This window comes from Spinacia oleracea, chromosome 6 (genome assembly GCF_020520425.1).
Source record: "Spinacia oleracea cultivar Varoflay chromosome 6, BTI_SOV_V1, whole genome shotgun sequence".
Classification (NCBI taxonomy): Eukaryota; Viridiplantae; Streptophyta; class Magnoliopsida; order Caryophyllales; family Amaranthaceae; genus Spinacia; species Spinacia oleracea.
In genome coordinates this window covers 120,245,178-120,269,573 of record NC_079492.1, presented here as the reverse complement: position 1 = coordinate 120,269,573, position 24,396 = coordinate 120,245,178, and the positions used below count along the sequence as shown (strand labels likewise).

At 35.1% G+C, this 24,396-nt stretch overlaps 1 protein-coding gene and 1 long non-coding RNA gene across 6 annotated transcripts; both read right to left on the bottom strand.

Annotated features, from left to right (window-relative positions):
* Nucleotides 1-7,810: 7,810 nt before the first annotated feature.
* On the bottom strand, nt 7,811-9,389 carry LOC110797650 (protein FAR1-RELATED SEQUENCE 3-like). Its single transcript, XM_022002759.2, has 4 exons — nt 9,010-9,389; nt 8,434-8,921; nt 8,274-8,343; nt 7,811-8,012 (listed from the first exon to the last, which is right to left on the bottom strand). The coding sequence occupies exons 1-4, from the start codon at nt 9,387-9,389 to the stop codon at nt 7,811-7,813; spliced, it is 1,140 nt and encodes a 379-aa protein (XP_021858451.2).
* A 4,300-nt stretch (nt 9,390-13,689) lies between these two features.
* On the bottom strand, nt 13,690-20,856 carry LOC110797630 (uncharacterized). 5 transcript variants are annotated; one of them, XR_002535896.2, is made up of 6 exons: nt 20,520-20,856; nt 18,272-18,422; nt 17,485-17,565; nt 17,111-17,179; nt 16,586-16,820; nt 13,690-13,910 (listed from the first exon to the last, which is right to left on the bottom strand). It is a non-coding gene; the product is annotated as an uncharacterized lncRNA (long non-coding RNA). The 5 variants fall into 5 exon arrangements; XR_002535897.2 differs by having other exon boundaries at nt 18,301-18,422; XR_008924775.1 differs by lacking the exon at nt 20,520-20,856 and adding an exon at nt 18,898-19,944.
* Between the last annotated feature and the right edge of the window lie 3,540 nt (nt 20,857-24,396).

Sequence of the window (24,396 nt, the reverse complement as noted above, 5' to 3'; positions counted from 1 at the left end):
CACGAGATGTGCTGTTTATATATCTCCGTACACAAGGTCGTGTACAACGTCTGCGTATCCGTAATCACCATCTGGACCTTGATCGAATTTTAATGCCCTGCCAATGCTCTCTTGATCCCAAACGCGAAGGCGACAAGCGTTTGGCATGATGTTCAAATTCAGTGCTGACGATGCGAGCCTATCTATGTAGATTATCTGTTCACATGACACTAAATCAGTTAAAATAGTTCACAACACTATATTGGCATACAAGCAATTGTACAAGTTTGAGTACTTACGAGCAAAAGTATTGTGCATCCACCGTACCCCTCTCTTGATGTGTCCAATTTTTTCACGAATTTCACCAGCCAGTCTAACACATACCTCGCCCAATTAAACTCTGCCGCGTTAAACGCTTTGTCTAACATGTAGACATGCAACGGGCTTATGGAACCACATCTTTCGCTTGGGCAAAGGATCGTACCAAGGACGTACAACAAAAAGTGTTTGGTGAAGGTTTTCTTATCCTGTGGCTGTTCTATTAGTTTCGCAAACACAACATCCTCAGGTATATGACTGCACAACGTATTTTGGTTGTACTGTCTAATGATTTCTTCGGGATTGCCAAATTTTCACCGGAACGTAACCCTAATACCCAACCCACCATCTCCTCGTCTATTACTACCTTATAATCATCTCTAATTTGAAGTTCTAATGTACAAGGATCAAATCTAGAAGTAATCCAATACCCGAAGGCGGGATCAATATTAGTGATCTGCGTAAACAACAGCTCTTCGAATCCCATTTCCTTAATCCACTGTTTTTGCTCATTGGATAAATTCTTAACAAAGTATGCAAATTTTCTCAGACCACAACCCACTCCAGTCTGTATTAATGTGAAAACGGTTTACTAACTTACATTGATCAAAATATAACTGGTAAGTTTGCAACATATGTGTGCGTGACTATCAATTTACTGAAAATTGTCAATCAGATAATTTGTCAAATATTTATGATGGCATACAATTGAGGTGTTATTGAACTAACCTTTGTTGAACTTTCCCCATTTTTTTACTGGCCCGTACTACGTTTATGCAATGCAATTTTCTGGAAAACATTGTGGTATATAATTTTAACATTTTGTAAAATAAACCCAACAACAAATGAACAAAGATTGTGTCACCGTTGTTAAAAATTAAAAGAGATAAACATACCTTTCCCTTTTGTTCTTGAGGACGGCTCAAGGATGAACGCTTCAGATTTGAAATTGATTTCTTTTCCTCTTCAATTTCGTCAGTGCAACAGTGCTGGACTACTATGTTTACATAGTTCCTATTGACCGCCAAATCAAAAACCCTATCAAATTCGGCTTCATATTCGACCAAAAAACCTTCCTCCCCAAATCGATTTATATTGCCCACAAACTAGATCTTGTAATTTTCGTGACCCATTTTGTTAATGATTTTGACCAACTTCGTAATACTTATAATGTAACCGGTTGTTCTAAGCAATTGAACTTCTTTTCTCAACGAATCATATGGATCCTTATATTAGGTTAGACTAGTTGTAATATAACCGGTTGTACTAAGCAATTGAACCTCTTTTCTCAACGAATCATATGGATCCCTATATTAGGTTAGACTAGTTGTAATGTAACCGGTTAATCTAAGCAATACGAGAATTGAACTTCGTAATACTTATAATGTAACCGGTTGTTCTAAGCAATTGAACTTCTTTTCTCAACGAATCATATGGATCCCTATATTAGGTTAGACTAGTTGTAATGTAACCGGTTGTCCTAAGCAATACGAGAATTGAACTTCGTAATACTTATAATGTAACCGGTTGTCCTAAACAATTGAACTTCTTTTCTCAACGAATCATATGGATCGCTAAATTAGGTTAGACTAGTTGTAATGTAACCGGTTGTCCTAAGCAATACGAGAATTGAACTTCGTAATACTTATAATGTAACCGGTTGTTCTAAGCAATTGAACTTCTTTTATCAACTAATCATATGGATCCCTATATTAGGTTAGACTAGTTGTAATGTGACCGGTTGTTTTTTCAACGAATTATTTATATCCCTAAAATTGGTTAGTGTAGTTTTAACGTGACCGGTTAGTCTTGACGACGACCATATGTGAATACGAATGACTTAAGTCTCTAATTTAAACCTTTTTATCAAATGATCAAGTACGTCTGGTAAACGTTTTGTGTCGTGAATTTTCATTAAAGGTATATTAATTATTTAACTAGTTTAGTACATTTATAACAATACGATAATAAATTATATACCAAAATAGTTGTAAATAATGAAACTAGTTGTCTACTAAATGTAACCGGTGTCACGTTTTCTCACAAAAGTCTAACCCACGCTTTCCTAAAAAGTCGAGAAGGATTGAAAATGAAAAAAAACACTGACATTGGTTTTGTAAAAAGCTGGTGTCAGCCATTAATGAATACTTTTATAATTTTTTTTCGTTTTTTTAAATGTGAAAAATTATAACTAATAAATTGTAATCTGAAGAAGGATTGACTCATTTCACACTATCACCGTCTTCAACATTGTTTGAAAAAAAAAATTGCAAGGCTACCAAATCCTCCAGGCCAACGTTGTTCAACACCAGCAATTTCAATGTAAGTAAAAAAACCAACCCTTTCAACTTGGCTTGAATTCAACTTAGTAATTTCTCCCCAGAACCAATCTTTGTTGATTACCCTTATAAAATTGGGCTTTGTGATATTGCTTTGAGATTTAAGGTTTGCATGTCATTTTTATAAAATTAAACTTCAAAGTTTTTCCCTTTTTATGTGAACCAGGGAAATTGATCCGTCGATCAATCAATTCGCAGAAGTAATTGAGATTACAAAGGAGTTTGAAAATGAGGGAAATATTCAAGATGATGAAAATGGGGAAGGGGAGAAACCAGTGGACGAAACAATACCAACGGAGGTATTTAGGTTTAAGTTTGATTTAATACATTTTTTTGTGGAGATGATTAAGTAATAGTTAGTCCTAGAAATTTATTTGTTTTATTGTTTTCACTCGTAGCTTGAAAAAAATAAAGGAACCAACGAAAAGTTCACGATTCCAATTGTGGCAGAGGAAATTAACCAGGTACTTATAAGTGTAACGAAGAAATTAGAGTAATAACATTGGTTTTTAAACATAAACAACATAAATTTTAATACAAATTAATATGTTTGTAGGATACATTATGGAATGATGTTGACAAAATTAACATAGCATCTGGAGTGTTAAATGAAGAAAATGTTTGCTTAGTTGATTCAACGTACACAAAATGAAACTGACGAAAATCCAATCAATCCCGTAGTTCAATCACAAAATCCTGAAAATTCAATGGGATCAAACCATGTTGTTTACGATAATGATCCCGAATCTCGGTCAAATGAGGACCCAATTCACACAACTGAACACTCTACTGCGGCTGAAACTGTTGTTCAGGAAAACAAACCCCATCTTCGGCCAACTGCTGATGTGACCGCGGCTGATAAACCAACAGAGCAACGAGTTAATGAACCAGAACACAAGAAGAGGGGAAGGCCACCTCTTGCCCCGGGACAGAGTAAGTCTAAGAGAAAGCCAGGAAAGCCGTGGGTTGCTGGTGGACCAGGCAGACCACCAAATTCAGTAAGGGGTGGTGACCCGCCAAGGGCGAAGGTATGATTTGCTTTCATTGATGTATTTCTAATTCAAAATTGAAAATTACTAGAATAATATAGTTGGTGTATCCTTTGTTGCAGCACAATTCTTTGAGGGCGTACCCTGGTTTAGTGACAGAATTGGTTGAAACCCTAAGTCCTCCATGTCGTAGTTTGGTACAAAATGCTGGTTTCGGGTCTATTTTAAATCTACTAGTTGACAAAGTGGATAGGCTATTTTTGACTTGGTTAGAGAAAAGGTGGGACTGGGAAAAGAAAGTGTTGAAAATTCGCGATGGGTATGAGTTAGTGATAGACGAGAAGATGATCGAATGGATTACTGGCGTTCCAAATGGGGGGTACAGGTTCCATAAGCGTAGAACAAATGACAAGGAATTGCAAAAGTTGTACGATGAATACATGACTAGCACTGGGATTGATTATATCAGTGTCTACAAGAAATGCTTCTCGGAAGAAGACCCTATTGCCTTCATCCGGAATTTCATCCTCTTGGTGTTTGGTTGTCTTTTTTGTATGAATACATATAATTCAACCACCCCTAAGTTATTGCCTGTCCTAAAGAGTGCATACATGAGGTGTCCAAAAAAGTGGAACTGGTGTGGTTTCTTGTACGAGTGGATGGTTGGTCGAGATGGAAAGAAAGGAAGGGCATCAGCTTTTATTATTTTGGTAATAATTTTTTTCTATTCGTACATCTTTTGAATTCAGTTGTCAAATGCTTCACATGTTCAACTCTTTGTACTACTTGCAGATTGCCTATTTGGACAGGAAAAAATTTTCTGAGACACCCAAGAAATGGAAAACTAATGAGCCTCGCCTAGGTGCGTGGACACCAAATGACATTACATAACTCATACAACAAGATACGGGTCCAAACGGAGAATTCGGTTACGCAGAGGTAACAGTAAATCTTTTAGTACGCTCCTCCTAAAAGTGGTGTAATTTTATTGATTTGAATTAATTGATCTTGATGTTCCTGGTGTGATTTTTTATCTAATTAGGTAAGTGACTATTAAATTAAGTGTGTGTACATTTTATGTATTTAAATGATTGACTTTAAATATAGGTGGTGAATAATGTAGTGTACGGGGAACCATACCCTGCTACACCAATTGTTCCGTCAGCTCCATGGGTGTTTCCATTCGAAAAGGAATGCATTGGTATATCACGACTACAATCTAAGGATGTTGATGATTGTACGCTAGCGGACCTCCGTCATAGGAGAAGAAAGATAAGAAGAAGATTGGTGCAGGATAATGTAACCTTGGATCAGACACCCAATATGGGGGATCATTCAAAGTCCGCCACCCCGACAAATGCTTCAAATGAGCCAACCTCTGAACCTAACAAGGAGTATGACGAGGACGAAGAAGACCAAACTGAATCTGATGAAGATTGGGCTCTGAATGCTGAAGGTGGTAACATGACGCAGGTTAATCCTACACAAAAGAAGTTTTCCGATATAATTCTTGAAAGGAGGAAATTTGGTGATCAACAACTATTTGTCAAGGGGGATTCCATACTTAGTCGGGATATGCTATACAACACCTTCAGGATAAAAGGAGAGGTTCAGTGGAGGTATGATTTACAAAACTCAATGTTGTTTGCATTTTGAACAAATTGCGTAATATAAACGACTTGTATTTCTCCATTCGAATAGGTGATGACTGCTTGGTGTGTATGTTTGAACCACGACCTCTTCCAAATGCGCATGGACGTTCATATTATCCCCCCGAAAATCGCGGTGAGCAATAATTTTTTATTTTCAAACAACTTTAATACAATTTTATACTTACGATTTTTATTTTTTTTTGAAACTAGTGTGAATTTGCAAGGAGTGATCTGTCTGATGTAGAACTTGCTCTCTGCACTGACAAACTTGAAATGCATATGAAAACTGAAATGGCCAAGGGTCTAGATTTTGCTACAACTAAGCAGGTTATTAATGTCTACAATAGCTGTTATTATTTGCAGCTCTCTTTACCATTTTGCTGAACCTTTAGATTTTAATTTCTTATTTGCAGCTTTACATACCGGTTTTTCACGAGGGCCGTTGGAGTATCTTTAGGGTTACCAACAAAACTAAGGTGTTATTGTTTGTTTATGACCCAAAAAAGACGTCTGTTGATCAGCAAGGTTATGGTGAGGTTTTAAGGGATCTGTTGATTCCGCTGGTAAGTTTGGAAATGTTGTTTTTGTTTTTGGTGATTTTTTTCTATGTAATTGATTGTAGGATTTTAATTTAATTACAAATTTTAAATCTTGTGTAGGATGGTGCATTTCGTAAGCTGGTTCCAAAATTTGGAATAAACAACAAAGTCTTTCGATTTCGTGTAGGGCGCTATAGGGTGTATGAGGGTCCTTGGAAGCAAAGAGTAAAGAAAGATGGGGGCTTGCTGTGTCTGGTTTTCTTGCTCACGACCCTGGAAAGTGTCGGAGAGTGGTTAAAGGTATTTCTAATCCAGTAAAATACGTGTACTAATGCGTGCTAATAAAAATCTAAGATGCATTGACATTGCGCTGCGTGCTTATGTTGCAGGTTTATAGAAAAAATGCGAGGGACCTCCGCGCTTACATCCTTGGACGTCTACTTGGTCACGAAGTCAACACCATCATTCCAGCCGAAGTTCTTAGGATTGTATCAAACGCTGCTGGATAAGGATCAATTCTAATGTTCCAAAAACAATTTTAATGTTTATGTTGTATTTCGGATTTTTGGTTTGGATATTGCCAGTTGAATGTTCAACTTACTTTTGGGCTTTGGATATTGAAAGTTGAATGTATTTCGTCATTTTGTTATGAATGTCTTTTGTTTAGAACAATTAGATTGTCAAACAAAGGATGGTTTTCTTTTTTATGCTAATGAAAATGGTTTCATTTCTATGCTATTGATATTGGTTTCCAAAATATATTTAACGAATTAGTCATTTGCAATTGCGTTAACAAACCGTTGTATCCATGGACGACACTTTTTTGAAAATAAATATTTACAATAATAATTACTACGTATAAAAAAAATACAAATATTATTAATAACTCAATAATCATACTAGTAATACTCCAAAAATACTAGTAGTTATAAAATCATCAAATACGGAGATAAAAGATGATAATAAAATTGTACGTTTAATTACAAAAGGTATTCATAATTGCCACTGGCTTTGCCTCACTATCAACTTGGTCACACATCATGCCTCAAAATAGGGCGCGCTTAACTTAATGGTCATGGGTTCGAATCCAAGCTCAAGCATATAACTACAATTCCCCCCCCCCCCCTCAACATTTTTTTGCAGCATCAATAGTAATCTATTTCGTTTTCCTTTTTTGAAAATAATTCAACTAACAAATTTTATGAGGCATATTTGATAGATTTAGAAAAACCTTCAAGTAATATATTGGAATTAAATCCTTGCACTGCAAGACTGAAAATAATTCAAGTAAGGTACATTAGTCTTGAGTTGGCAAACAAACGGAAAAAAAACTACATTAGTCTCGTGCACCATGGGTAACTCCCAACATTACTTAATGGTTGTGAATTATCTTGAGAAAAGTTAATTTGGGAGCCTTGAGGAATATCTTCGAACAAAACTCCGTTGTTCAAGCCCGTATCTAGAGAAGGTCCAGCAATGTTATTTGCGTGCTCACGCCTAGCGCGATAACTAGGAATGTTACCAAATGCGGAGTAAATTAGTGCCTGTAATAATCATATAACAAAATTAGCCAGGCATACAATTTAATAAATTCTGGAAAATAAATAAATTAGTTCTACGTTTTGCACAAAGTAGTTACCTCTTTCGCGACTAATTCCTCTTGTGTTGTTGTTTGGTTCTTCTTCGACGGCCCAACAACACTCTTATCAAATGCAGAATTTCTTTTAGTCTTTACCCTTCCAGTATGCCTCTTATCAACGGGGGTTTTTAGGACGTCATCGTCAACAACCTCCTCAACGTGTATCCTTTGTTGAGCCCTTTCGTTGCATTCTCTTGGTCGTAGCCTACGACGGCCAAAAACATTACGAGCATCGGGATCCCACCAAAGTATTGAATCGTCACCCGTGTCACCCGTTATCCTGATTCCGATTGCATCCTCCATTTTAAGACGAACCACATCCATAGCCTCTTTGTACAATTTCAAAGCTACCTCACTACGCATGCATGGCCATCTCATACAGATAATTATGCCTTTGTGACAACTCTTTGGCTTTCTCTAAACGAGATGACTGTAATTGGTCAAAGTAAGAAATCTGAAGACTTTCATACGACCTCACTTGTTTCATCCAACGTGGTAAAATGTATTTTTCAGGAAGAAATTGAAAATCTTCAACATCCATTGCCTTCAATATGTGCCTACATAGTATTCCCGTGAATTCAAACAAGTTACACGAGCAATGTAATTCACCCTTAACCTTATCCACTTTGACGTTGTACTGTTTGAACCTTTTCCGCCAGAATGGGGATGTCAATTTCTCATCTGCTCTATAGAATGACACGGTCCCAAGAGCCTCGATTTTAGTGACATTAGTGTGCGTCAAACCCTTACGTTTTGCCACCACCTCCGCAAACTTCTCATTAGTGTACGACTAATTAACCAACACATATTCAACTAACACACTCTTATCCGGCTCAAGCCGGGGAATCTTATCAATGCTATCATAATTATCCTGCTTCTCTTCCTCAGCTTTAATCCTCATGCACCACTCATAATTTTTAATGAACAAAACCAAACCGCATTCTAAGTTAACATGAGTTTTGAAGAATCAGTTCATACCTTCACTTCTTTGTGTAGAAGACATACCAGCCCAAAACTTTCCTCTGTTGTACGCGGGAGCCCACTGACACCTCAGTTCGTATGCATCCTTCATCCACCTAGGACCGGTTAGACTGTATTCTTCCATCACATGACACCATGCTTCATCAAACTCGTTAGGATTAAGCAAATCATGTATTGCAGTACGTATTAGGGTATCAATCTTCGGCCAGTCCTTACGGCTACCAAGCGCTTTCGTAGCATTTTGGAGCATGTGCCATAGACATAGTCTGTGTGGCACGCCAGGGAACACTTGCTTAATTGCTTTACCTATTGCCCTGTCTTGGTCCGTTAGGATGCCCGTAGGAGCCTTACCCATACACTTCATGAATTCTTCGAACACCCAAACAAATGTTGGCGCATCTTCGTGGGATATAAGTGCTGCCGCAAATATAATTGACTTCCCATGGTGGTTTACACGAATAAATGGTGCAAAAGGCATACGGAACCTAGTACAAAATTGTTAACTAGTCAATTAAAAAAACATACGTAACAAAATCAAAATAGCGATTACAAAAATGATAATTGTATAAATACCTGTTGCATGAAAATGTTGTATCGAATGTGATTACATCTCCAAAATACTTGCATGTCCCTCTACTTCGCGCATCGGACCAAAATGCGTTTGTAAATACACCATCATCATCTTTTTGGATGGAGCAATAAAACTCAGAATTCAATTCCCGTTGCGCCTTAAAATATTGATCTAATCCAGCTGCATCAGAATCCTTAAACCTAGACTTACGACGTTCAACACTTATCGCATTTCTAAGGTCCCTATGGTTGAATGCGATATTGTCAAACCCACCCTTTTCAATCAATTGGGTACCATAGTTTTTGCTAATGCTAACACCACCCATGTCATTAATCATCGCTCTTTTAAACGTCGTACTATCAATATTCCTATAGTTAACCATCATTCTACTACAATCTGGATTAGAGCATGGTTGTGTTTCAACTCACACTTCAATATGGTAAACTTATCATCTTTATTTTTACCATAAATGAACATTCTACAACCAGTTATATTGGACCCAACGTTCATGCCTCCCTTCTTACATTTTAATCTAATGAATTCCATCATGTGAGGCTTTGGCTCAAGCTCTCCAACACCTTTCCTATTCACTCCAATAGCCTTATACTCTTGTTTCAAAGCATTACTTTTCATAAACATCTCAAAACCTTCCTTAAACGCATACATATTACAAATATAGAAAAATTCTTGACCCGTTAAAAAGCACATGCCTTCGGTAGGGGGATTGGAGTTCTGATCAGTTGCACCAGTATCCTCATTACAATCTTCAATTGTTACAGTTTCATTAAGGTCTATTCCTTCCATGGCTCTAGCGTATAACACTGTAATATTTAACGGAACATTATTAAATACGTGATGCATTTAACATTTAATTTAATATAACGAAATATATTTATTATTTTGACAGTAAGTTTTACGTTAATATAATGACATGTTTTTTTATAAAACGAAACGCATTAATTATTAACAAAAATCTATTTAACCGGTTTTTCAATAAAATACGTACTACAAGTTTTAATACTACGTAAACTATAAACCCTAAAATAATAAAACAACTTCGTAATATCCGCCCAAAATTCACGAACTCAGATCTGATTTTTACTACACAGTAGATAACATGCATTCAGTATGTATCACAAAATCATAATTTCATCAAAATATTCTCAAGATTTACAGTAAAAAGATAAAATCCTAAACTTGGTTGAAAAAATTACCTGAGCTCAGTCTTCAATGAAAATGGAAGTTACGAACTAGTTCCACTTCGTCTTCAAAAACCAGACAAGTTGCGACCCAGCCAAAAAATGTTGAAGCTCAGATCTGTTTTTTTGATTTTTTTTTTTTTTTTTAGAAATGTGAGGTGAGATGAGCGTGAATTTTTTTTCAGGAATTAGGGCGGAAAAACTACCGCTCAGCAGGAATGAATGGCGCAATCCCAACCAAAAATTTCCCCCCTTGTTTTAACCCAATTCCCCCCAAAAATGAATTTTTTTTGCTGATATGGCCCAATCAAAAGCCAGTGTATAATGATACAACATTGTTTTGCTGATATGGCCCAATCAAAAGCCAGTGTATGATGATACAACTAGAGCTGGCAAAAGATGACACGACACGATAACACGACACGAACCGGACACGAAAAAAGTGGGTTAGTGTTGAGAATTTCAACCCGTTTAGTTAAACGGGTCGACACGACACAACACGACTATTAAATGGGTCGGGTTAGTGTTGAAAATTTAAACACGAACTGGACACGAGACAACCCCCTTAGTTATGCGGGTTAGATGTGTTTACCCGTTTACCCGTTTACCCATTTACCCGTATAAAAATCTAACACTTAATTATGAAGAACAAAAAGAAACTAATAAATAGGCCCAAAATAACAATTAATAAATAGGCCCAAAAAAGAGTAAACCCTAAAAAGAGTACTATATAAGTGTGTCAGTCAAAATACTTCAAACCCTACCAAAATTATTGCAGTAAAAAAAACTCAAACCCTACATTTTACTCCCTTGTGTTCTCCGTCTTTTCACTTTCTACTGGAGAGTGGAGACAAAAGCCTCCATTTTACTCCCTGATTCCACCTTCAACTTGAAGCTAGCAAGGTAATAAACTAATTAATTATTCCTCTCTAAATCCTCATGTATTATTTTATTCTTTGATTACTTCGATTCTTTAGTTAATTAGTTCTTTAATTCCTCCATTCTTTAGTTAATTAATTCTTTAATTCTTTCATTCTTTAGTTAATTAGTTCTTTCATTCTTTGGTTAATTAGTTCTTAATTCTTTAGCTAACGTGTTTCACATGTTTATATACAAATACTATATTTTGGGATTCATTTATTAGTTAATTATTTTTGGGGTTTTAGTTGTTGTCAAATAATGTTAATATGTTTTCTGATTTTTTCTTTGATTTTGTAATTTTGTAGGTTACTTTGTTGGTGTTCTGCCTTTATCTAAGATTCTAAGGTAAGATTATATTTTCTTTTCTGATTTTGTTTGTTATTTTTAAATTATTGTTCTTTTTTTGGTAATCTACTTATTTTCTGATTTATGGTTTAAAGTTTATTTCTTGTGAATTTCATATGTCTTATGTACGTTATTATTTTTTGTTAAGGTACTATGGAAGCTACTATGGATCCAAAATCAATGAACATTGAAGGGGCAGACCCAGAGGTTGAAATTCTCTCTAAGCCTAATAGAGAGAAAGGAAAGAAACTTGGTCATACATACAAGCCTGGTAAGAATTTCAAACGCTCTAGAAAACTCACTTCTGGTGTGTGGGTGAACTTCACTTTTCTAGAACCTGACCCAGAAGGTAATTTATGGTGTAAGTGTAAGAAATGCGGTCAAGTTTATAGTGCTGAGAGTAAGTATGGTACGGGCAATTTAATTCGACATTCTGCTAGTTGTAAGAAGAAAAATACTAGGGACATAGGTCAGATGCTTTTGCAATCTAATGGTGTTGGTCTAAGAACTAGGGCTCTTACATTCAATTCTGATGTGTTTCGTGAATTACTTGTTGTTGCTATTGTTAAACATGGGCTCCCTTTTCAATTTGCTGAGTATGAAGGGATAAGGAATGTGTTTTCTTACTTGCAACCTGATGTTAAGTTGTTTTCTCGCAACACCACTAAGAGTGACATATTAAGGATTTATAATATTGAGAAGGAAAAAGTTGTTGCTATGTTACAATCTGTCCCTTGAAAGATATCTTTAACATCTGATTGTTGGTCTTCCATTACAACTGATGGTTATATCTTTCTTACTGCACACTATGTTGATGCTGGTTGGTCTTTACAAAAAAGAATTTTGAACTTTTCTTTTATGCCCCCACCCCATACTGGTGTTGCTATGGCTGAAAAAATTTACAACTTATTGAAGGATTGGGGGATTGAGAAAAAAGATGACCTTAGATAATGCTTCAGCTAATGATGTATTTGCAGATTGTTTGAAAGGTAATCTTGATTTGATGTGTGATGGGGCTTACTTTCATGTAAGATGTTGTTGTCATATACTGAATTTGGTTGTCCAAGATGGACTTAAGGAGGTTGATGAGGCTGTTTGTAAAGTTAGGGAAACCGTGAAGTATTGTAAGGGTTCTCAGGCTAGGAAACAAAGGTTTCTTGATTGTGTTGCTTATGTTTCACTTAGTTCAGCTAGAGGTTTGAGGCAAGATGTGCCAACTCGTTGGAATTATACTTTTTTGATGTTGGAGAGTGCTATATTTTATAGGAAGGCTTTTGTGCATCTTCAGAAAACTGACACTAATTATGTGAACTGTCCAACAAATGATGAGTGGTCTAGGGTTGAAAAGCTATTCAAGTTTTTGAAAGTTTTTTATGATGTAACCTGTGTCTTTTCTGGATCCAAGAATCCAACATCAAATCTCTACTTTCCTAATGTTCTCAAGGTGAGGTTATTGTTGAAAGATGAAATGGAAAGTGGGGATTTTTTTTGTTAGGAAGATAGCTACAAGAATGTGGGGTAAGTTTGAAAAGTATTGGTCTGAATTCTCCCCCATTATGGCTATTACTGCCATTATGGATCCTCGGTACAAGTTTCAGTTGGTGGATTTTGCATACAACAGAATTTATGGTTCAACTAGCTCTTTTGAGGTGTCATGTCTGAAAGACAAGCTCTTTGCCTTGTTTGATGCATATGTAGCAAGTTCGACCCAATCAAATGGTGGGCAATCCATTTCTAACCTTAATTCTGGTGGTTTGAATGTTGTTGCTGGAGATGGTTTTATGGAGGTATACTACTTTCTACTTACATATTTTTATATATACTAGTTGTTGGAACGTGCGCTAGCGCGCACGTTCCCCCAAGATATAAAAAACTATCTCCCGAGACACTATATAAATCATACACAAATTCTTGTTTATAATAGGTGTACAATAAATATTGTACACCGGAGTAAAAGTTTACTCAAAATGCTTAAAAGTTACATTTATATAGGTAAAAGTTATCTATTTTTTAGTGATAAATTTTTTCATTTGAATAAATATTATTTTTTCAAAATCACCAATAATGTATAAATTAATCATTTAACCCTTTAAAATGTTTATCTATCAACTTTTTTATTTTATAATATAAAAGTTACAGAAAAATAGGTTAAAGTTATGAAAAACTGCATAAAAGTTATCTGGGTGTACGATAAATTTATTGTACACCTTGTGCGCGCAAGACCTTTTGTAAATCATAAGCCTAATTACTCTATAGAAATAGTTGAAATCATGAAAAGAAACACCGTTAATTACTTGATGTAGGTTACATATATAGAAATCATGGCTAAGCACAAAAAAAATACATGACTAAGTATAGAGAAATTAAACACGACCGACATAATAGCATAAAGAACAGTCGCGATAGTTCCTCGCCCAACTTTGTGGCAACGTACAACTCTGCAAGAAAAGATACATTATTACTTAGTTGATCAATGATGAAGCAAGAAAGCAAGAAACTTGTCCGTCCTGCAATTATTGATTATAATTATAATTATACACAGACTATTGTCGCACTCAATCACCTGATATAAGGTCTTATGCATAATAGTATTTTAGAGTTGGATAACTACGTTTATTACGTTTATTTGCGCTGGTGAAATTTCAATTGCACCCTGAATATTTGTTTACATTATATTTACCAGAAAATCCAAATAGAATTAGCTCTTCATATTCATTTATCAAGTTCACTTATGTTGTGGTGTACTCTAAATTGTAATTTTGAGAGAGTGCTGTAGAAATTTGTTGATTGATTATATGTAAGTTTAAGATATCATGTTCCATATTTGTTGCCCTGAGACTTCATTTGTAGATTATACGTTGCTCCTGAGATAAGGAGGGATTTAAAAAAATGAGCTAACTTTTTTTTTTAAAATGACAAAAATTAAACAAACCATCCTTTCTAATGTGACAGACACAATGTTGAGTGTCCTCGACGACAACATTTCCAATACGTACTGCTAAATAATGAAACAAAAGCAATGCATTTGCTGGAATTTCAAGGCTCCTACACTCGTACCAATCTCTAACTTCTTTAGAACTTGGGGGAGCAAATTTCCTTACAAACGAGTATGCAGAGTACTTGTCTCCGTTTCTCCATAGTCTGACATCAATCTCTCTCCCTCGGAGTCCCAATCTATCTGATTCATCTTTTATAGCGCTCACTCAAAGATGCCCTCGTATGCCATCTTCAAATGATATATTCAAGCCTCAGAAAAGAAGAATGCAATAATGATGGCCTTAGGAAGAACTTCGCAATAAAGGGCTTGGATTTATCATCAAATTCATACTTGACCACTTCAGGTCTGAAAACGATCCTGAATATTTGTCCCAAAGTGGAGAAGATCAGGCTATCTTCTTGTTTAAAACGCGATAACCAACTGGATTTAACTGATATCCTGGAGTGCAACAGGGGACTCGTGAACATGAACTTAACTTGCGAACTGAAAGTATCTAGAAAAGACGCGGTTATCTCAATGTTAGAGGTGTTGAATGTACAAGATTTAGAAATAACTGATGAAGTGTTAGGGATGTTGGTGAGGATGTGCCCTGGGCTGGCTCATTTGGATCTAGAGGATTGCGACGAGTTGACAGAAGAAGGGGTAAAAGAGGTGATAAAGCCGTGTAAAAAACTAAGATTTTTAAGCCTTAGTGCTTGTTTGAATGTGGATGTCAACATTATAGTGTGGATTGTGGATAACATCCTATCCTTGAGACGACTCGTCTCACCATCTTACTCATACCCAGACGACGAAGATCAAAAACGTTTCTTGCAGCAAGGTTGCCTTGTTAGTAAGGGTAAAGATTACGAAATGTATTGTGTTTGCTTTGCATTGATTTGTATGAGACTCTTTTCTTGTATTTTGTTGTGTACATTACCTTAATTTGGTTTGGGGTTGATGATTATATAATCTAATGAAATACGAAGTGTAATATGCTAATTAATTTATGCTTATGGTATGCTTAGTCCTAGTCAAATATTGCTACTATTTCAGGTTAGGTACTGCATCAGTTTACAAAAATCTCAGAATGTGAGGTACGGATTACTCATTAACTTTTGATAATATTGTAGTCACTTTTGGGACGCATTTTGATGGTTGCATACTTGATGTACGATGTGGGTTTGCCTGTAATATTCTATCAATAAACAAAGTTGACTTTGCTCTTTTGGTAATTAGATTGGTGGATTTGGAACCTTTTTTGTTGGTGCATTTTAATATTTGTTAACAATGTGTTGGTCATTTTTAGCTTAAGAACTCTGTAATATTGTCACTTTGTATTTAGTACTTCGGTTTGGATTGGTTCTGGCAGTATGGGGTAGTCAAGGTTAGAGGCGCTGTGTAGAGATTGTTGCAGTTGGTGTAGTGCATCAGTTTCTAAAGTCATCAGGTTCAGACGTCTCAGATCGTAGGCTCATTAGGTGCACTCGTGAGCTGTTGTGGCTGTAGTAAAGCAATGGCGTTTGCTGGTGGTTTATAGGTGGTTGTGTATCGGAGTTATTGCAGGATTGTGTTAGAGGCTACTTGTGGTAATGTTGTATATATGTTCTTGCAATGTAGGTTATTTTGTTGCTGCAGTTGTCACTTGTCATTTAAAGTGAACTGACCAATGTTGACTTTTGGAGGGTGTTAAGTGTTGCTTCACTCGCCTGTGTTATCTTGTTTTGATTTCGTTTTGCAAGCATAATATACTTCGTATAAGCTAGAAAAGCAATCAAAATAGAGAACGATGACACGGTGTTCAATAAACGAAACCTCCATTAAAATATGACTTTTAATTACAGACCAACCCATTCTGATTGCAAACTAAACAACCAAACCCAAATAGTTTGAATCATGAACCAAATAATAGTCATACCTACAGTAATCAGGCTGACTTTGAAAACTGACAACAAAAAGCTGAAAAGTTTTCATAATTTGTAAAAAACAGAAAATTGAAAACAACAAATGATACTGAACGATCCCAGAAGCAAAATTAAAGCTTCCTATCACTATCCAAAAAAAATTTATTGAAATTGCAGCTTAAGTGAAGCTAAGAAGACCACAATAGAAATTGGGTTTATGAAACTGGTGTACCTTTGAAAATGGGATGTTCCAAGATCGTTTGGAAAGAAGATCGTATACGAGAGAACCACCATGAAAACGCCATTAAAATGTTCTAGTTTTCCTGACGTAGCAGCCGTTATAAGAGAACCACCATGAAGACGACATTATACGAGAGAACCACCATGAAGACGATAGTATAGTTGATCAAATAAGTCTTTTTCGCAACAGGAAACCCACACCTATAATTGATATGTTTAAAGGTAGCCTGATGCAAAAAATTTGAGCAGAATTAGGGAAATTGTATGATTTTAGATTGGCAGCCATTTCACGGATAATGAACCACAAATAGAAATAAGGTAACACTGATAAGACCTAGTCTATATAAAGCATGAACTATGTGAAGCCAAATTAGTGTTGGTATCATGAAAGGTTGGTGTACCCTGAGAAATTATATCAGGGATAAATACCAAGTTTAAGACGGCCTAACACCAACCCAGTTCAACAGGTATTGTGGTACAGCTCAAGTCAGTTCAACAGGTATTGTGTAAAGCTCACCTGAGATGCTGAAACCCAGTGTATCATTGACTTAAGTTGTGGATCTCCACCAAATCTTCACAGCACACCCTAGTAAGAGATAGAATGGAGGAATGATAGTAAACATTAGAATGTCAATAATGCTCCCAAATTGCGGAAATTAAAGAATGGGGGAACGATAGTAAAACCCCTAAAAGCAAAATTTAAATACCTACCCCTAAAAAATTGAAAATTTGGGAGAAGATAAGACTTTGAACGTACACCAAGAACCCCTAAACCCCCTAAAACTCAAAATACTCTCATCGTCTGTAGAGTATTTTTACTATGTGCCTTAAATTTAATAGAAAAGAAAGGAAGGACATTGGTCCAGAATCATAAGAACCTGAGCACTTTACCTGAGCCTGCTATATGATCAGGATTCTGTCAAACAGCTGCTATTTGAATATTTTCTGATAATATGCAATTGAAGAAAGAACCTGCAACTTAAGAAGCATTGGTTTAGACAAAGGAATAACAAGTTCAGATATAAATAGTACAATTAACTACAGTTCCTTAGTTTCAAGATTTTTTTGTCAGCAAAGGCGGCAATGTACTTATCTCTCTGTCTATGTATCTCTCTATCTCTTATAGTTATCTCTGAGTCTTACTATTTACACTCTCTCCCCCCATCTCCACTATCTCCCTCCTTTTAAATGATGATTTGAATTTTGAAAGGCTAAATGATATGAGATAATCTCGTGGGTAAATCTCCTGATTCCATAAATCAATATAGACTTTTACAAATCATCTTGTGAGTAAATCACCGAATTCTATAAATCAACATAGATTTTTACAGTCATCGAACTATTTCTTCACCACAACATAAACTGATGACAAAAATGCAACACAATAACATCACAAAGACGATTTCAAGTGCACAAACGATTCCAATTAAACATGAAAAAATCATCAGAAATCCTAAGCTAAAATTAACGAAGCGAAGCTCAAACTTCAGGAAAATTAAAGAATATCGTACAAACATAAGGCTAAATGAGAATATGAAATGAGTTATATTGTGAGAAAATCAGTCCTGATTCTAACAAAGCAAACCAGTTCGTGATAAATAAAGCAAACAAAATTGAATCCCTAAAATTCATTATACAAAATTGAATACAAGTAATTGAAGCGGGGAATAAAGCAAACCATATCTACAGCAAGCAGAAACCGACAACCTCAAGTTCATCTGGCGAGATACCCTCTTGTGGTATAGCCGGGTATACTTGCACTTCAGGAGAGCCTGCAGTAGCATAGATTCTTCCTTCTTCAGTGAGAACCCAGCGCTCCCTCTAATATCCTGAAAATTGCCAAAAATACATATTCGCTATAAATCATGCAACAAACCCAAGAAAAATCTAATCTAGTATCCTATACAATTACCAAACATGTATTAGAGATAAATAACATAAATAAACAAAAAAATCCAAGAAAAAAAATTCTCGAAGAGCATAAATCCATAGGCCTGGAAACAAAAACCTTTTTCCTTATCCACACAGTTAAACGAACTGACCTAATTGTACAAATCACAAATGGCTGAACAAACTATGCAAATTATATTCAGTTAATATAAATGGCTGGACTCTACAAGAATGGAAAAGTTAATATAATTGACCAAGCTTAATAACATGTACTTGAAGACCAAGCTCAACAATAGCTTATAAAAGATATCAGTGACATTGTGCACAAGTCAAACAAGTCACGGAGACACTCAAGTCATTAAAAATACAAGAATAAGTCTCACTATATAGGGGAACATTCGGCTAAAAACTCACTGTATAGTCGGATAATTGCTTGTTTATGCCAGCCTTCACTCAAAGTAGCAAGAACTATTACGGGAAAAAAACCAACTATTGAGTTCTGAAATAAGAATTTGGAGGTGAAATGTGATCAATAAAGAGATCACTTGTTAGTTATATACATCACTCAAAGTAGCAAGAACTATTACGGAAAAAAAAATACAAGAGTGAGTAAGCTTAGTACTATTAGTCACATTAGACTCAAGAACCTTGTTTCAAGCAACCCTCAAAGTGTAACCAAAATCATTTTAGGCAGCTTACAAAAATTCAAGTGCCTATACAGTGTAACTACAATATATCACTCAACCATACTTCCCTGCCACTTACTTCCAAAACATTAAACCTAATTAACTCATCAAAGTTCCACTCTTTCCTCTTTTGGCGATATCTATTTAAGAATGATTCTCAATATTTGTGTCCTGGATATACCTCATATCTCCCCATACCCTCCTAGAGCTAATAGAATTGCTTCAGCCTGCGATAATCAAATACTCAAATAAAATAATTATTCCCTCTGTTTGATAATCTAAAATATCTAAAATTAAAGGCATTTGAACAACATATAATTCAGATAAAACAACAGTGGACGGAAATTAATTTACTATCTCACTTGAGGGTTAGCCTCTCAAGTCTCAATTACATCAAACACGGATGAATGAAGTAATCAAGCTTACTATCACACTCTTATTCCTAAAAGAAGTAGGTCAAGCTGATCTAAAGATAAATGAAGTTTTCTTGAAAAAGGAAAACTTTCCAAATACAACCCTAAAAACTTAACATTTTACGGGTTACAACCTCAAACTCTCATTTTTGTTAATTACAACCCAAAACTTAAGCTCCCTTATTAAATTTCAACCCCGGGTCACATTCCTGCTAACTTAATCGGAATGTGATGTCATAATTATAATTTCAACCAATTTAATCCCAATTAAATGAAATTGAAAACAAAAATCATTAACAAAAATTAACAAAAAGGAATTTACTCCCTCAAATTAATCCATCTTCTTCTCAACTCTGTCCCTCGATTATTCCCTTCCCCAATTACTCCATCTTCTCACTCCCATAATTCTCAAATTGCTTCCCACAAATTCAGTTGTTCATCCATGGAGCTCAACACACACATCCTCAGTATCAAAATACACATATGAGGGCCGCTGCGCACCTCAACACAAAAACACAACTCCAGCAAAGACCGGTAAGAACAACACCAATAGGATGACCACGCAACTACAGTAAATTTAAACATAAAGAACATCAAATTTCTTAGTTGAATCAACAATAGTTATTCTAACTTCTAAGCAATTTGGCTATGTAATTGACCCAGAAACACAAAACTCCGATAGCAAAATACCCATACGAGGGGGCTTTTTGCACCTGCACAGGGATGTACTCGTATGAACCAATTCAACAGAGAGATACGAGAGATACTCGTATGAACCAATTCAACTAAATTGTAGATCCAAAACACAAAACCCTAATACAAAATCAGCCATATGAGGGATATTCTCAAACCTCAGTCCAAAAAAAACACAAACCCAGTAAAGAAATATTAGCAGCTAATCATAAAAAAGCTTTCTTTGAGTTTTCTTTGTTTGTACCTTCCGATGTATCAATGTTGTACTCCTTCTCAGAATCCTCGAACGTGGCCTTCTATCACCATAAAACAACATCCTCTTGAAGAAGAACGAACATTGACGATCTTAAAATCTAGGGTGATGGAAGGAGATGTGTGAAGGGGCGGAGGAGATTGTAGAGAGGAGAGCTAGGGTTTTTTGAAAATGGAAGGGGATGAAGATCCCAGTGTCGAGGAAAAGGAAAGGGGAAACAAAGAGGAACAAAGAAGGCAGATGGTTGATGGAACATGTGGCATCATCCAACATTATGGCAAAATTCAGTAATTAAGGTTGAAAGTTAGGGGCAAAATAGGCAGCACACTATTGCTGCAATAATAAATTGAAGTTTACATGTTTTAAAGTGTTAGGATTTTGTATCTAATGCACAAATAATTGTTTTTTTTTTGGTTAATTAGGAGTTTGATTCTTTTTCTGGAGGGGAGTTTACCGGTATTCCAAAATCAGAACTTGCATTATACTTGGAGGAGCCTAGAGTTCCTCGTGCGAACAATTTGGATATCATTGACTATTGGAGATCTTGTTAGTTGCGCTTCCCCGTCCTTTCTGTTATGGCTAGAGACCTATTATCTATTCCGATTTCTACAGTTGCATCTGAATCTGCCTTCAGTGTTGGCGGAAAAATCTTGGACCCTGTTAGAAGCTCTTTGAAGTCATCTGTTGTGGAATCATTAATATGTCTAAGAGATTGGACTTATGGACATCAAGGTGATGCTTTTGACTTGTATTTTTGTTTACAATATAACATGTGATATTAAAAGTCTAATATTGTGTTTGTCCTACTAGCTTAAACGGTTCCAGAACTTGAGGAATTATGTGACAACGTAATGAGCTTGAAGTTGGATGTTGATATTTGTCCTCCCACTACTACTCCAAGTCCTCTTTCTGCCAGTGGAAGTGAAACCACTGCCTTCTCAGCCCCCAAAATGTCTATCAATATTGATTAGGTAATTAATCTCCTTTTTTCTATTCAATCGGGTTTATTTAAGTTTAAATCCTTTATTTTATTTACTTATTAATTATTTCATAGAGTTATTTATGTTCTTGATCTTTTGAACACTTCTTCTATTGTTAGGTCTCTGTTGTTTGCATGAGGAACAAGAAGTGGCTGATCGTTCGTTGAAGGATCTTCTAGGAGTCAATATTAATATTTTGTCTAAATCCTCATCTTTTGCCAAAACTTTTAAACAATTACATTATGTGGTTTGTAATATTTTGGAGCCCGTGTTTTGAGGCTGTAACTTATTTGGGCTAGCTTGAACTTTATATAGCCAAATACATGTTGATGGTATTTGTGGTACTAACTTTTATGAGCAGCGTTGCTTATGGCCTCATGGATTTAAGTAATATTGGAAATTTATTAGGGTCATTGTTTGCTTTAAAGTATCAACATATTTAATGGGTTTAAAAGTTATGACACGAACACGACCTGTTTAGTTAAACAGGTAAGGCGTGTTAGGTTCGTGTTACCTGTTTATTAAACAGGTCGTGTTCGTGTTTGATTTTTTTAACCCGTTTATTTAACGGGTCGTGTTCGTGTTTAAGGTTTTCAACCCGTTTAACAGTGACACGGAAACGAACACGACACGACACGACCCGTTTGCCAGGTCTAGATACACATACCCTTATCATCTCCCTAGACTCTTGGATATCGGAGTAACTAGTTTTGAAGCCCGTGCGATGCACGGGTTTGTCAATTTTCGTACATCTTTGACTTATCATGTCGTCATTTATACATAGGTGTTTTTTATAAATTATGCCTATAATGAAAAGTTAAAAATAGGTCCCTATTCAAACTGGAGCATAAATATTTTCTTAAGATCGATTTAAAATATTACACTCATAGAAAAAATGAACTTATAAAATGATTAGTTCATGGGACAACTCTAGTAAGATTATTATTTCAACCAATCAAATTCATTGGGTCATTTAATTTCTCACATTTTTCCATTGGGGCATTAAATTTTTCTCATTTCCCAATATCAAAATGTTGATAAAAGTGAAAACATTATAAGTAAACGTAATTTATCTCGTTTAAATAAAAAAGTTGAGAAATTTTAATGCAAATTAATTATTCGTTAAAACGCGTGAAAAATAGCAAACGTAAAAAAAACAAAAAGAGACGGGGGGAGTACTTTGTAGTTAAGAGTAATAAGAGTAATTACTGATATTCTTCTGATTTATTTGTTACTTCTAAAGTGAGATGTCATTGAAATCCTCTTTATATTAGGCGTCCACTTAAGCTCACACCTATTTCTTTCCTTGCTTAAAGAGACCTAGGCGAGTCAACACAACCATAATGTCCATAAATAAAAGACATCACCAAAATTACTATGGCATTGGAAAAATTAACTACTGAACATTGCACTTTTCAGGCAAAACAAAAAAATGTATTCACATGTTTGTTGTAATCTCTTATCTTTTATCACATTCATAAGATAATAAAATATATTTATATGTTGAAATCTATCTCTTATCATGTTATCATATTAAGTGGTTTGTTGAAATCTGCCTCTTATCATATTAAGTGGTTTGAAGCTCATTTGTCTCCAACGAAAACTTTATTATCAGTTTCTAAATACGACAGGACTCGTTATTCATGTGATCTCAACAAAATCATTACATATATTTTGTATAAGTATATACTCTTTTTGTTGCTTCATTTTCGACGTAGTAGTTAGTTGATTGTTTTTTTTTTCTTTTTTAATATCTTTAAAGATAATAATTTATATTAACTATGCTACCTATCCATTCCAATTTATGATGATGATAATAATTATCATAACTCAAAATTATGATATAAATATTGATCCAAATATCAAAGGTTTAATGTAAATAAAACTCTATTACATGCTTGATAATTATCTCAAAATATAAATTAATCGTACTATTAATTTGACTATTCTATCTTTTTTTCTTGATTATTTTTCCTTTTTAAAATAAAAAACTTTAAGACTGAGTATAGCCTATTAATTATTTGACTCACTTTTCGTATTGGATTGTTTTGCCACGTAGATATTTTTAATGAACTAATTAATTATATATACAATTCCATTTAAAATTAAACACTATACTAATTAAAAATAAATCTAAAATTCAATTCAATTCAATTCAAAATAAAAAACTAATCTAATCTAATATATAAAATTTAACAATTGTAATAAAATTTTTATTTTAAATGAACAATTTAATAAACGACTAAAATCTAGATTTTACTAATACACGATTTAGGAGCGCGCATAATGTAAAAGTGATGAATTTTATGAAACGGAGGGAGAAGTATAATAGCATGGAGTAATTGTTTTAAACATCAAGCGTACATCGGTACATTCTTGTGTGTATCCATTAATTAATGAAGCTTTACGTACAATACAATTAGTGAATTAGGACATTTTTACAGAAGATTACAAATCAATCCCATTTACATTGAATCGTATTCATACGCTTCAAGTTGTACTTCTTAATCAAAATCTCATCAATCCTCCTAACCAGAATCCTCCTAACCAAGAAGCTCTCAACCAGAACATAACACCCCACATCGTGTAAAAGACACAAATCCTGACACAACCGCACGGGGTTCGCTTATATCATGGCTTTGGTACCATAAAAATACCATCTTCCTACGACAACAACATGAGGTGGTAGAGGATAAGGAGGAGGAGGAGGTAGAAGAAGAGATGTTGGGACAAACTCGTTAAGGCATAATGAAGTCATGGGTAATTTAAAGAAATAGAGGGATATATATACAAAAAGCTGGTAGAAATAGGATAAATTTTGTTGGAATCTAATCTTTATCATAAGCTAAAATATTTGTTAATATAATATATATATATATATATATATA